General features: G+C 38.4%; 1 protein-coding gene across 12 annotated transcripts in view; it reads left to right on the forward strand.

Moving 5' to 3' along the window:
* The window catches only part of ANK3 (ankyrin 3), a 557,845-nt gene that overhangs the window by 387,422 nt on the left and 153,921 nt on the right, over positions 1 to 16,502 (forward strand). For all 12 annotated transcript variants that reach the window (XR_010085575.1, XR_010085574.1, XM_063434253.1 and 9 more), the window contains 2 exons: positions 1,233 to 1,331; positions 8,667 to 8,864. Coding sequence is in view for 10 of the 12 variants with exons in the window: in XM_063434253.1 (XP_063290323.1) it covers positions 1,233 to 1,331; positions 8,667 to 8,864 (297 nt within the window). In the remaining 2 variants the exon portion in view is untranslated. The remainder of the gene's footprint in view (positions 1 to 1,232; positions 1,332 to 8,666; positions 8,865 to 16,502) is intronic.

The following is a 16,502-nucleotide window of genomic DNA, read 5'->3' on the forward strand; positions in this document are numbered from 1 at the left end:
AGGACATCACCCTGGACATGGAAGTGAGGGTGTATACACACTTTAACAACCTTATATGCACACGCATGCTTGGTTATTTTTCCAAGCACACATGAGCACAGTCAGAGCATCGTGGAGCGATAATGTCATTCTGGGCATAAAATGTGTTTTATACTTATCTCCACTGCATTCCTCACCCCAGTACGAGATTTGATAGTGTTTACCCGAGTGCTTCTGGAGTGAGGGATTGAAGAATTGTCACTTGCTAGTTGCTATCTATGTCAAAACACACATTGGATAGATAGCAATCAAGAGAGGACTGTACCCACCAAAGGCAGATAAATTCTCCCCTACAACATTCTCCACTTCTCCTAATTAAACAATGGTGGATGGGAGGGAGCATCAACATTATTTATTTATACTCAAAGCCCTTCCCTATAGAGTTAATAAAAGCAAAAAGTGCAAAATATTTAAGCCAATCGTGATTCCAGGTGGCTGTACCTCTGCAAGATGTTTACACAATATCAGTTAAAGTGTGTTAGAAATCCCTCTGCTGGGTAAAATGAGGTCAGTGGAGCATTGCTGAGCACAGATGCCCATGTCAGCAAACAGTGCTCACACTGCAACTACGGGTTCGAGCTATAGATATGCAAACTATGCTGACAGTTGGTACCTTTAACCTTTGCTTTCATTACTGTATTTCTTCACCGGGAAGCATCATTGGAAACACTGCAAACATGTTTAAATATTGATTAATATATATGCTATATAACATGTATTTTGTTCCCCAGGTAATAGGCTTTTATTCACCGATACTGCATTTTATGTTCCTACCTGTGTGGATTTCCATGGCTTAATTCCATACCTCCCAAGTGTCCCTCTTTTGGGTCCAAACCCCTCTGTCCCTCTTTTCAGTCTTTATGTCCCTCTTTCATAGAAGCTCTAGATTACTGATGTGTCTGAGTGTATAACAGAGCTCCGTAGCAATAATATGCACAGTATTGTTTTTAAACTGCACTAAATGTGTTTAGAAATCAGTCTGTGTAAAGTTAGATACATTGTTCTTGTTACAAATTACATTTTAGTTCCATAAATTGTTATTAGTAAGTTACCTACAATTTCAGATAACAGTCCCACTCACAACCCTTAAAAATATTCTCATGGGCAAAAATTAGACCTCTAAGTGGAGTATGATGACATAGAAGAGCAGCATATTTTATATAAAAATTACTAATTACATTTTTTTTTACTAGGATGGACTGACACCCCTTCACTGCGGAGCGAGGAGCGGTCATGAACAAGTGGTAGCAATGTTGCTGGATCGAGGAGCCCCCATTCTGTCCAAGACTAAGGTATGCTGAGCAGTGGAGTTCTTGAGAACAGTGGGTTCAGGTATCATCTTCCTTTCTGCCATCAGTCTATACTATATATTAAGCACTACTATATAAAATGTTTTTTATTTTAAAAAAAAAAATGAAGTCATATTTTGTTGGCATGCTGAGTGCACTGTTTGAGAGGTTGCGTGGAGGTGAAAGTGCGACTTATGACTGATAAAGCCTACCATAGGCTTATATGTCGATCTGAGTATGCTGTTGCGTCATGCAGACAGAAGTTGCCACATGCTTCTACCAGGATTACGCTAACGGTTAGAACCAAATTAAATTCCTTTTAAACCACACCCAAATAATTAGCTCCATGTGGGACTTACCTGAGGAGTCTTATTCATTAAATAAGACTCCACAGGTAAATCTCAGATGGATCCATTTACGTGGACGTACATTAAAAGGAAATTAATTTGGAAGAACCGGCTGAAACTAATTTTTGCACTGGTAGTCTTTTATGCACATCAGAAAAACCTTGTTTGCCCTCTAGTGGCAATGTGTTAAGTTGCTATGAGTGCAAAATTAATGCATTTTAGCTAAAATAGTGCATAGTACACCATACAAACATTAAAATAAGAGCAGTTGTAGATTGGTATGGTACACAGGGTGTACAGAAAAATCCCAATAGTTGTTTCAGGGAGAGATAGTCTTACAAGATAAACAAAAAAAAAAGGGAGAGATCTGTTTTACCAAAAACTCTGCAACACTAGTTATCTGTGGTAAAAAAAAGGGGGGGGGGGGGGGGGGGGGGGTATTCACAACCCCCATTTGTGTCAACTAAATGTTGATCCATTGTTGCTCCAGCACAATCATCACAAAGTTAGATAGGTTATACACTTCCTGTAACTTGAATGAAAATGTTTGTTTTTATGTTGATCAGTAACTGGTTTTATGGCTGGAAACAAAACTTGATCAGTCAAGAATTGTTCACTTTTTGTTTTGTAATTCTTAAAATTGCTTCAACTTTCACCTCTATTATTTAAAGACGTGCTTACTTTGTATTTTAACATCATTTTATTTATCATTGAAACTTGTATGCAGTAATTATATTTCTTAAACTAAAAGCAAAGGAAGAGGACATATATTTGAGTATAACACTAACTATTTTCTAAGCATGTGCGATCAATATCAAATGTACCAAAAAAAAGTTTATTTTTTTGTTATCCATTCAATTTAAATTTTTCAATTTTTTGTTTAAATCATATTATTAATATTAGCATTTATAATTTATACAAAAATAAGTGTTGCACTCAAACTCCCACTACTCCTGGGCTGCAGCAGTGACCATAGTACACATTAGCCCCAATACATACAACAAAACACAAAGAAACAGTTACTTGCACACTATTGCAAATCCCTGTGCATATTTAAAAAAATTGAGGTTTTTAATTCCAATCCAATGGCCATTAGATGTAAGCCCACCTTGACGTGGTAAGTGGGCTTACATCTAATGGCCATTGGTGCGGAACTAAAAACCTCCACTTATATAAATATGCACAGGGATTTGGAATAGTGCGTAAGTAACTTTTTTTCTTTGATTTATCATTTATAGTTATAGAAAGGAAATATTAGGAAAGCCCTGTTTAAATGAGCATACAATTTGAGGATTTGCGATAGGCCATCTTTCCCAGGGACAAGTACTGGTGAGGTGGCTTAACTGGGATTTATACCTGCGTTTCCCAGTGACATTACCACTGCTCTAATCAGCCGAGATAGTTATTCATCAGATTTAGAGATATGTTTATTCCGAACCTCAATTTGTCTGAATTTGGGCCTATTGGAATTCCCAAACTCCGAGCAGAGAAGTGGACAGATTAAGAAACAAATAAAACATGCAATTCGTGATTCGAAAATTTGCATGTGGTGCCCCAATATTTTTTTTTTAATTTATAGGTTGGGAACATTCCCTAAATGTTAATTTTATTCACAAATCACGTGAGCAGTGTCCAATCAAAGTAGGAAAATGGGAGTTGGACCTATGCACAAGTCTGAAAAAGATTTCCACTTCAAAACCAGAAATCAGTATTTTAAGGAGGCACCACCCTCCTCCCTCAGACCGTTATCAGGAGACAGCTTAATTTACCTATTTGAGTGCTCAGATAATGATCTACTACCCTCTGAGTGGTCTATTCTTTTGCACAGCCTCAAAAAGAGGTCCGGCCTCGCTAAGGCTGCACACAGCAGATCTGCAGCTTTTTCAAGCTGTCTATTTTTGTCTATACACCTCTAAAGAAAACACAAAAACATACACATGGTTTATTTAGGTGTAAAGCTACTAAATTGTTAAAAATATAAATAAATACACTTTAATGGAGCGTTCCTTTAACATCCTAATACAATCCCAATTACGTTTTCAAAGATTGTTTTGAAGGAGTGGAGATTGGGTGAGAGTTTAACAGAGAGGGGAAGGGTGTTCCATAGGAATGATGCCGCCATAGAAAATTCTTTAAGGTGAGCATCAGAGGTAGGAAAATGAACAGAGGTTAGATGTAGGTCTCTGGCAGAGCGTAGGGGCCCAGATGGGACATATTTGTGTAATAATGAGGATAAGTAGGTGGGAGCAGCATTTTGTAGAGATTTGTAAGCAAGTGTCAGGATCTTAAAGTGAGCCCTATATCTTACGGGAAGCCAATGGAGGGACTGACAAAGGGGGAGGCATGGGAGGTGCGGGCGGACAGGAAGATGAGCTTTGCCGCCGCGTTCATTATAGACTGTAATGGGGCAAGTTGGGAACATGTAAGCCCACTGAGAAGCGGATTACAGTAGTCAAGGCAAGAGAGGACAGTGGCATGGACAAGCACCTTTGTTGTATCAGGTGTTAAATAAGGTCGGATGAGAAACATAAAAACATAGAAAGTGACGGCAGATAAGAACCATTCGGCCCATCTAGTCTGCCCAATTTTCTAAATACTTGAGAACAATGTTTTTGAGATGGAAGCGGCAGGATTTGGTGATTGATTGGACATGAGGGGTGAAGGAGAGGTCGGAGTCAAAGAGAACACCTAGGCAGCAAGCCTTAGAGGAAGAGAGAATGGTAGCACCATTGGTAGTCAGTAGTGACTTGTCTGCTAAGTTTGTATTATCATAACCAAAATATTTTAAGAAATAACTTACCCATAATACATGAAACAAGTGGGATGAAATAAATGTAATTAAGCAACAATTTCACATCATTTTTTTGGGGGGGGGGGAGGGGAGGGGTAATGGTAGATGAACTGACAAGTCACCTAGGTCATACATCAACTCTACATTAACATAGACCAGGTGCCTTTGGGACTACGGATGTAGTGGACTACATCTTATAGGTATAATGTTGGCAAAGCATCAGGGGGGATGTAGTCCACAACATCTGGAGTGCCAAACATTGCCTACCGCTGCCATAGATACAAGCCACACAAGTCAGATATCACAGAGAGCTCTCTTTTGTACAATAGTCTCTGTTGTTTTTGAAGTCTCAGCATAGATTTTACTCAATAGATCATCTTTACTGGTTCTGTCTGTCCAAGACAAATGTTTACATAATCGTGGCTTTGTTAGCCTAGCACAAACCGGTTTTACATTGGAAAACATAATAGAAAGACAGGAAAACCTGCCTAACCCGACTAAGACTGTAGATGAATTACAATCTGTCAGGCTATAGGACGATCATACTTTTAGAAAGTTATCAGATTCCAAACACCCTTCTAGAACGTATTATTCTTCGTATTCTATATGCAGCTGAACCCACATAGAAATGGGACAAAGCTTTAAGATATGAGAGGTTTGGTTTATATATAAAGCGCCATGAGGTTATAAAACATATGTAGGACAACTAAATGATGAATTGTAAACATTTCAGGACAGCTGAAGGTAATGTAGGGCTATGCTTGTATTCAACAATATACCAGTGAATTTTAAGAGATTTGGGTTTCCGCAGGCTATGCTTCTGGTGTAATTAAGAATGAACAGCATACTGACCTGAAAATGTCACAATTTCATTGTGCATAAAAGTTTTGCTATTATAACTAGATGTTAATGTTACATTAATAGATTAAAAGCTAACCTTGCTGCCAAACACAAACTAGATTTCCTATGATAGTCAGACAATTTAAAGGGGAACCATCACTTGTAGTAGATTTTCAAAATTTCAATTAATGCTGAAAACTTGCAACGTCGGCACTCTGTTTCGGAATGCCTAATCAATCAAGTCTGTGCAGAAATTACATCTGTTATCTGCGTACGCTCCCTCCTGCTTGAATAAAAAAAAAAAATCTCAAAAACATTTGAAAAAAAGAAAATACTTTTGCCAGCTTAGAGCACGTGCATACACTCTGAGCCGGTGAAACAGTCCAATCAAATGCTTCTCTAAGAGAAGTATTTGGTTGGACCGAGCAAGGGCTGGAATGTGTGGAGAGCAGTGCTGGGGGCTTCATCCAGTGCTTGATTACAGGTAAGTTTACTGTCTTTTTATATTTTCCCAGGTTTAAATTGATCAATGTAATCCTTTAATTTTATTTAATTTTTTTTTATTTTTTTTTACAACACAAATGTTTACTTGTTAATTATAGAGGGTGAGTAAACTACAAAATATAAAAAAATCCAGGGGAGTACACCTCTTCTCACTGGCACTCTCATAGGCAGCATAATTCAGTCGTAGTCTTCTTACATTGTACACTCTAATGCCTTGAAATACTGTTTACCTGATACCTTCTCAAAATGCATGTTTTACGAAAAAATGATTAAACCTCATGTGAGTCGAGAAAAATAAAGAATTGAAAAAAAAAATCCAGGGGAGTGACAGTTCCCCTTTAAAGCTGTGAATCAAAGGTATGTAGGTTGCTTGAGAAAGTAATGTAATTGACAAGGTTAGCCATCGCTGGCTTAGCAGCTTATTTGAAAAGGTGCATCTCAAATTATCTTTCCATGTTTTGATATATAGGAGCAAGACATTAAATTCTATTATTTTGTTAATATATAGCTATGCACCAAAACTGGAGTGATTACTTCAGTTTGTCTAAAATGCTTTGCAATCATATACTCAGGGCCGCCACCAGAAATTTTGGCGCCTCCAAATACCGCCCACTGGGTCCGCCTCCAAATACCGCCCACAGGAATACACACACACTGATACAAAAGGACACAGATACATACTAACAGACACACATACTGAAACAGACATACACGCATACAGGCATACATACTGACACACACATACTGAGACATACACACAGGCATACATAGTAAAAGACAGACACATACTAACATACATACAGAAACATGCATGAGGACCTAAAGACACATACATACATACAGACACCGACATACATACATACACACACACATACATACACACATTCATACATACAGACACTGACATCCATACACACATACATTCATAATGGAATACAGACTGACATACATGCATATATACAGACCTACTGACAGACATGCATGCATACAGACATCCATACACACATACACACAGACATATGTTCATAATGATATGCAGACATACATTCATACTGACATGCAGCCATACATATATACATACATAGACATATATACATGCATACAGACATACATACACACACAGACATACATACAGACAGACATACATACATAGACATACATGCATGCAGTCAGACAGACAGACAGACATACATGCATGCATCCAGACAGATATACATAGACATACAGACAGGCATACAGACATACACATACATACAGACAGACACACATGCATATAAACATACCTACTGACAGACATACATGCATACAGACATCCATACACACATACACACAGACATACGTTCATAATGATATGCAGACATACATTCATACTGACATACAGACATACATATATAATGACATACAGACATACATATATACATACATACATAGACATACATACATGCATACACACAGTCAGACATACATACATAGACATACATGCATGTAGTCAGACAGGCATACATAGACATACATACAGACATACATACACAGACATACAAACATGCATGCATACAGACATACATACAGACAGACATACATGCATACATACAGACATACATACATAGACATACATGCATACAGACATACATACAGACATACACAGACAGACACACAGACACATACATACATAGACATACATGTATATAGACATACATACACAAACAGACACATACATAGACATACACATACACATACATGCATACATACATACACAGACAGACATACATACACAGACATACAGACACAGACAGACACATACATACATACATACATACATACACATACATGTATACAGACATACATAGACATACATATACAGACATACAGACACATTACCTTTTCTTTGCAGGAGGGTGGCTGGGGATGATGGGGGTAGTCGGCACGGCTCCCTCTTCACTTGCGCGCGCGGAGTGAGCTGGGAGGAAGTAACCACTTCCTCCCAGCAGCACTTGCGGCTGCTTTTTTTTTTTTTTTAAGGGGCCCGGTCGCGCTATACCACGGCCACAGCGCTGACCGGGCCCCTGAAGGAGGGGGCCCATCAGGTGGCCCTAAGTGTGTGGGTTGTCACCCCCTGATGGTGGCCCAGCATATACTGATAACCAACTCAGAGGAAGATGGGAAAAAAAACACCTAAAATGAATCCCATTATCCCCCAAATGACCCTAATTACACATAAAATAGAGCTAAATCAATCTGAAATTGATTCCCAAGGTAGCTATTGAATGCATTAATAGACCTGTTTGCTGCATACAATGCTAGAACATACAGTTATAAAACTGTACCAAGCAAAATAAATGAAAATCCAAGTCTGCCATTAATTATTCCATGGATGTTGTGAAACGCACGCAACTGCACTATCCTCTTAGTAGGGGACCACTGCTAATTATTAATTCTTCATCAGATGCATATTGTGCATGGGGTGCGAAGGAGCCTATTGCTTCTTCCTAGTTATTACTGGGGTACAGTGAACCCACACATTCATTAACTTCATAATCTTCTCCCTTAATACCCTGTAGAAATATAGAATGCCCTGCTTATCTAGCATTTGTAGGGGCATGCAGCCCTGCAATTATTTAAAAGAATGTAACAATACTCTTGAGATATAGATCTTTAAAAGGGTGTATTGTTATGACATGATGCTTAAAGACCAATGGCGGAGTAATTAATAGTTACTGACTATTGTTAGATTAGTGAAAGTGTCAGTGATGGATTAGTGAATGTGGCCTGTGGCTCTGGGAGGGTTTACAATACGGAGAGTTTTTGCACCTGTCTCCTGGAACCCATCTCTTTTTGATTTGTTTTGTTTGTTTACAGAATGGCTTGTCTCCTTTGCACATGGCAACTCAAGGAGACCATCTGAACTGCGTCCAGCTCCTGCTCCATCACAACGTGCCTGTTGATGATGTCACCAATGATTATTTAACCGCGCTGCATGTTGCCGCACACTGTGGACACTACAAGGTTGCGAAAGTCCTGCTGGATAAGAAGGCCAATCCTAATGCCAAAGCATTGGTATGTTAACTGCTTTGCTTTTATGTGATAAATATTTTTTTACATGCACATTCTGTTTTCTGCTTCTGCTGTGATAGGTTAGTTACAAGCATCATAACTACTGCAACCCGCTGTAGTGGTTATGATGTCACGAGAACCCTGGCCTGGTTCGCCGGAGTGGGGCAAACAATTTGCATCCTTACCTGGGACACTGCTGGGCTCTGAGGTTCCAATCGAGCTGGATGACGTGCTTCTGGCTTTTGCTGAGCTGCAGAAGCTAAAAGCCGATCCTGTCTCCATTCATTGGCTGTCAGCATCAGCTGACTGCTGTCAGCCAATGAATGCAATTATGTGCTTGGGAATATGCAGAACATTAACATTAGCCAGCCCAGTTCCAGGCTGGCTAATGATGCCTCTATGATGTTGCCGCAGGTGGAGTTAAACCTCTGGCAACAGAGGAGTTAGTCTCCATATGTGCAACAAAACTCTGCAAATACAGACTGCACGCACAATGACCACTTCAAATCACTGAAGTAGTCATGGTGCTTGGAGTAACCATTTAATAATATACGTGTGTGTGTGTGTGTGTGTGTGTGTGTATATATATATCCAGGAAAAGAGTAGAGCACTCCAGAGGACTTATTTCAAGCAATTTATTCCGTGAAAAAAATCGACGTTTCGACCCGCAGGTCTTTATCAAGATACAAAACAAAGTACAACCGTGACCTTATATACCCTAACAAATTAGAGAGTAATCACTTACCCTGAAAAAGCTGTGCGCCCCAAAGCCATGTGTGCTCACTGGACTGTGATTGCCAAACCCGCCGTGGCGATCCCGTCGGTGAGTGATGACGTCACCAATCGTGCGACAAGCCAAAAAAAAGTGATCATGCGTCTAGGTAACCCAGGGAACCAAGTGTGGGCAAAATTTACGTGATACAAGTGAAGTTACGAGCATTATGAAAGTTAAAGATATATGGGAAAAGAATATGTTTGATGATGAAACCGAGTATTGAAATGGACATGTACTATATGCATAAACATAATGATCCTGTAGTTTAATCAACCCAGTACAGAGCAGCATAATGTGTATGTGTGATGCACATGGGCTAAGTAATATAGAGGATACTGGTCACAAAGGGCAAGTGCAAGAAAAGGAAAGCTAAGTATGCAAAGTGTATAGGAGAATGAGGAAGAGGAAAAAAGAGAGCAGAGAGTGTATAAAAACGTGATAAAACAAAACAAAAACGAAAACGTGACCATAACAATATATCCATAAACGAACCTGGGGAGAGTGGTCCTAAAGTGCTATGTGTATATATAGAGGTGTGTAAAGCACTGATAAAGAGGTGTAGTGACATGTAAAAAGTTATACAGCTGATGGTTACGAGATGGGGGCCATCTGCTGAGTGTAAAGCGAGGATAATAGTGGTGAAAAAGATAGAAAGGAAAATAAAAAGAAAGTAGAACACGAACAGCGACCATTAAATTAATTTCATGCAATACCTAAGTATATACAGGTAGATATATGCAGATGTACAAAGCAGGGTCCAGCACTACAACGGGAGCGTGTACCAACGCCCAACATGATAACAGACGACATTGTGCAGAGGTTAGGCAGATGAATGAACAGATGGAACAAGAAGGGGAAAAGCCCTGATCAAGATGAAAACATAAGAACATACCCTAATGAAAGTGGGTATGTATAATAAAAAAGTAACAAAAAATAATAAAAAAATAATAAAAAATAAATACAAAGATGAAAATAACAATAACAATGATAAACATGAAAAATAAACATGAAAGATGAATATAAAATAGTAAATAATAAATAATAAAAAAGTAATAAAAAATAAATAAATGATAAAAGATAATAAATAAAAAACAAATACAAAAAATACAAAAAATAAATACAAAAAATACAAAAAATAAATAAGCGTAAAAAATACAAAAAATAGAAGTACAAAAAATAGAAAATAGAAAATAAGAGCGTGTATAAAAATACTACAGACGGCCATAATAGAAGCTTCTAAGTAACGATAGACATAATGATGCATAAGTTTTTTTGGAGAATATTCAAAAATTGTTCCAAAAAGGGGGACTCAGCGAGTATCCAAAAAGGCGTGAAGGGAGATGTATTCGTTAAGACCCCTCGGGTGTACGGTGTCCAGTGTCTTAGTCCAGTATGCCTCCCGTTGGAGCAGGATCCTAGATCGATCACCCCCCCTAGACAGAGGGGGGATGTGATCAATGGCTGTGAATTTGAGCATGGGTAAACGGTGGTTCATCTCCAAGAAATGCTTGGCCACCGGTTTGTCTGTCTTGTTGTCCCTGAATGCAGTCATGATTCCTGAACGGTGGCCCCGCATTCTGTCTCTTAGTGTAAGATCAGTTTTTCCCACGTAGTATAGTCCACAAGGGCAAGATATTAGATAGACTACGTGGGTGGTGAGACAGGTGATGTGGTGTTTGATGGGATATCGCTTTCCTGAGTGTGGATGAGCAAACGAGGAACCTGTGAGCATATGGCCACAAGTGACGCAATTGGTGCATTTAAAGCAACCTGTTTTGCTGTGAGTTTGTTGTGTCCCATATTGATCAGGGCAATCGTTGTGGACCAGAATGTCCCTAAGGTTCCGATTCCGTTTAAAGGCGATACGGGGGGGGCTGTACGAAAGCCGCATGTAATGTAGGGTCGGAGGATAATATATCCCAGTTCCAGGCTGGCTAATGATGCCTCTATGATGTTGCCGCAGGTGGAGTTAAACCTCTGGCAACAGAGGAGTTAGTCTCCATATGTGCAACAAAACTCTGCAAATACAGACTGCAAGCACAATGACCCCTTCAAATCACTGAAGTAGTCATGGTGCTTGGAGTAACCATTTAATAATATACGTGTGTGTGTGTGTGTGTGTGTGTGTGTGTATATATATATATATATATATTTTCTCCTTTTAAGGTACAGTATAATTTCATATTCTTTTTATTATTGTTTACATGTTGTTAACATGGCAATTAATTTTTTTTTTTTTAAGAGAAAGTGAGAGAGATATGTTGTTATTTTTAAATCTCTTGTGCACACCGATCGCAGAGCAAGAACATATCCCATTTCTCCTCTAATGAAGCACCAAAGTTTTACGTCATGGCCTTTGTCAATGCAGAGATAGTATTTCAGCTTGAGTCTAAGCAATATCATAAGCAATAGCTGTAGGACGTCTATTGAGGTTTCTTGGGATAATCCTTCCAAAGAAATCTTTGATCAGTCTGCCCTGTCTTAGATCTGGATCTTGTGATTCCTTTTGTACCTGCACTCTATCTTTTTTGCATGAGAGGGGGCCATGTCGATCTATCTTTGCAACCAGTCCTTCTGAGGTTAGACACCTCCAAGAGGGAAGACAGTCTACAAGAGGTGGGAAAACTCATACTGATCTTTGGCAGGGAGATTGAGTTTCGGATGTTAGAGATTGACTTTCTAAATATGGCTGAATGTTAAACCAAGTCATAAATAATATGCTCTCCAATCAGTAGTGAGCAAATCCATTTAAATGTGCCTAAGTTGTACCCAATACATGCTCGGGGTGTTTCACAGTAGAAATATGGTATTCTGAGCAAACATTCCACTTGAGAAGATCCACAGTCATGGGGCTAATCAGTGAGGGAGTCAGGTCCAGCAACACATTAGGAATATATACACATTGACCTACCTTGTAACCTTGTCTGAACTGGCCATCTTGGCATACATGGGTCACTGCCAATGATATTTAGCCCACTCATTAATCCATCCAGAGTTATGTTATTTAAAGCCGGTTTAGGCAAGCCCAACCCCTGCAGCTTCTACTACCGTACTTAGTAGCTACTACAATTCCCAATATATCTGAATAATCCATGACTCAAATTAAGAGGTATAATTTGCCTGCAAGAACAGAGTCTAATAATTCCCATTTCTTTTCACAAGTAATTACATTTTCCAACTGCTATATAGAACATCAGTTTGTCTAGAAAATGTTCTCCTCATTCTGTCAATGACTTTCTTCTGTCACTGTACTGTTATTGCCTCTTGTGATTTATAATTCAGGCTCGTCTGTGCGTTCATGCTTTGCTTGTCACGGAAAAACTGTCAGACCTTTCTTTTTCTATCTAGAACAAAACAAAACAAAGTTTCTGCTTAGGAACTAAGTGCACCTTAAGAGTTTGTATTTGATGTTTACTTTATGTTTTGCGGTCAATAACACAAAGTTGTTTCTCATAACCTTTCACCAGAGTGCAACTGGCATTGATGTAAACAAGGCAACCTTACACAGTCTAGTACCCTAGAACAATGGCCTTGGCTTTCTTGTAGGTACCAATTGTACCATTTCACGTAGGAATAAGTCAATATTTAGTTTTCCTCTATGAATGTAGACTTAATAATAGGGGTTGGAGACAAACAGGGGCAATTAACAACAAAGGATTCTAATGGTCGAGCTGTGATTAGATTGAAGAGGATAGGTAAAACCAGTAATTTAAGATGTTGCAGCTGCCCATATAGTAAAAAAAATGCTTGTGAAGAAGATTATTTATGGTAAAATTATAATGAATTAATATTATTAACGGAATTGGGAAGATCCTTGCAGGATTATGAAGGAAGCAACAGGAGATTGTAATATGATGTTAATGTAGGGAATAAAAGAAAAGGTTGAAGCCACTAAGCTGTCAGGGCATTTGGTCAATATACACTAAATTGAGAAATGGGAGAAAATGTAGGTAGTCGAGTCTTTGCCATGTTAGGTTCAGGTCCATGAGCCAGCATACGGCTATAACAACAGAACAAATCAATTTATGTAAAGTACCGGATAGAATTAGCACTCATATGAAGGGATCTTCTTAAATGAACTCAGACCCTATGTTTATAATGGAAACAAAGTGACTCAAGTGAAAAATATAACAACCAGAGTCTAAAAAACCATCCAGAATAAAAACGCAAAAAAATACAATAACACCAACATGGCGGGTGGGGTCTCTAACACCGCTCATTGTGTTTTGTGTGTACTGCGCTTTATCAACAGAAAACATTGTGGAAATTCAAAAAGACAGGTCTGAAGACATTTACATCTAGATGACCGTGAAATGGAAAGGGTATAATGTGAGAAAAGGAGGAGTTCCAGGATAGAGCATTGGTGTAACCCTGCTGAGAGGGGAACAGCAGCTGAGAATATTTGTATATATACAGTAGGCGGCAGAAAAATAGTGTATTTTTTATTTGAATAAACTGCACTATATTTATAAATACATGTAGGCTTGATTTGGAACTCTCATGAACCATTTGTTTGAAATATTAAGTTTACAAACTATTTGAGGTTTTGGTAAAGATTAATTCTCCTTCCTCTGCATACCTCCCAACATTTGAAATGGACAAAGAGGGATAATTTAAGTTTTGGGGTATGTCCATGTGCGGCAGTTCTTTTTTTTTTAGGTGACTTACTAATAACAATTTATGCAACTAAAATGTAATTCTGATCAATAATGTGTCTTATGTATAGAGACTGATTTCTAATCATGTCCTAAAACTTAAATATACATTAGCGTGATTAGGTATTTGTAGAAATACATTACTGTGAGTATTATTGATGTAAAGTTCTGTATACATGGCACCAACAATATGGAGTTCTTAAAAAAGGATGGACATTAAGATAGACCAGAGTAGAGACTGCTCCTCCTGCATAGGGACACTTGGTATGTATGCCTCAGTATTCTACAAACAGCAGCCAGGCAGTGTAACTAAGCAAAACACTGGTAGCAGCCTGATCTGCACTGCAGAGACCCTGCCTAGTCACCCTCATTGGGTGTCCAGGATGTTGAGGAGGAAATCAAATCCTTGATATAGCTTCTTAAGAAAATGGGTTATGGCTATTACAACATTGCAAAAGTAGCTAATATTATTATTTTCTAGGTTATATCAAAAATTATCTTTTTTTTATGGTTTTCATTTAATTTATATTTCATTTTGCCACATATGTGCTGGGCCAGTGGCACACATCTGGTCCCAATGGAAATTATCCAACAAACACTGAAAAGATAAAAGACAGTCAAAAATAGCAAGCATTCTATTTTCTTCAAGTATATATTATTTTCAACAAATCACTGCAGATATAGAGCTACCCACTTTCCATTTCACTCTGGATCATATTCAGAAGGTCTGGAGAAGTTTAATGGCGTGCGATTTATCCCACCTTTTCTATAAATAATGTAAAGGAGAATGGAATAAAAATACCAATATCTCGATTTAGTCCTGAGAGATTGGCTGAAGCGGGCAGTTGTAGAGCTTCAAGAAGGTTGATAGTGTGTGTCTATCTCTGCCTCTGGTGTATTATTCATCACAGTTCAGTGGTCTGAGGAATTCCGAATGGACATTTTTTTTTTTTTTGCTGAGCAGTAGGAATCTTTACCCTTGACACGTTGTGCAAATTCAGTATCTGACAGAAAGAATGGTAATGGCTCTGCTTTTAAAGCTCGCATTAGGAAGCCTGTGGGTAATATATGCGGATAAAACGTGCAGCGTAAATGAAAGAAAATATATATTTCTAGTGTTTTGCTGTTGCATCTTTGAACATCTGCGACACTGCCGTTTGTCTGAACTAATGTGAATCTGTCAACGTTCCAGCCTATATGATTTCAATGTAATTATTTTTCTTCCAGCATATCTCATTTTCTTCTGTTACTCAAGGGAGCATGTGTTCTCAGTAGATACAAGTGTAAGGCAATGCCTGAATTTGTGGCAGGTACAATTATCCTCACTACGTTAAAGTTCAATCTTGATATTATCAATGTCAAGCCTAGGGGGCAGTAGAGATTAAACATCCCAAATAAACACGTGACGTATTAGCGGCATATAATTTAGGCCAACTTAAACACACTGGTTACAGCTGTACACAGACAGAACTAGTTGTCGATGCTTTCCTCGTTAAACCCAATTTTGTCTTGTGTGTTCTTAATGGTTGGCGTTTTAATTTGCTCACCAACATGTGATCTACAATTACGTAACCGCACAAGCTTACAACACCATTATTATTATTATTATTTTATTATTTAGATAGCGCCATCAGATTCCGTAGCGCTGTACAATGGAATCACAGTTCACCTCCCTATCCATTTTCTGTACAATGTAAGAGAGCATTACAATGACAGCAATGTATAAAAATAAATTATTTTCCAATTACTATATAAACAAACGGAACATTCTCCAGATTGCTTCACATTATCTGGATTGCTCCACCAATACTGCCAAAGATTTTTCCGTAACATATAAAAACCCCTAACAGGGTAAGAAAATAATATAAGAAATAATGGATATAAGAGATGAGAGAGTCAACTAGTTATGATGTTCTTTACGTGTGCATTGTATGTAACAGAGAACCATAATAACAAAGGTAATGAAACGGCCACTGACTAACTAGTGGAGTACTCCACGCAACATGACTACTTTTTTTAATGTGAAGTGGTCATGGTGCCCGGAGTCTGTACATGCAGCGCTTTGCTATGAAACGTTACACATACTGAGATTAACCCATGTGCTGACAGAGGTATAAGTCCACACTATGACAGCATCACTGGGACATCATTAGCCAAACCAGAACAAGAGTTCCAGGCTGGCTAATGCAAATTATGTGCAAAATTGGGCAC

Source organism: Pelobates fuscus, chromosome 10 (genome assembly GCF_036172605.1).
Source record: "Pelobates fuscus isolate aPelFus1 chromosome 10, aPelFus1.pri, whole genome shotgun sequence".
In the NCBI taxonomy this organism is placed as follows: domain Eukaryota; kingdom Metazoa; phylum Chordata; class Amphibia; order Anura; family Pelobatidae; genus Pelobates; species Pelobates fuscus.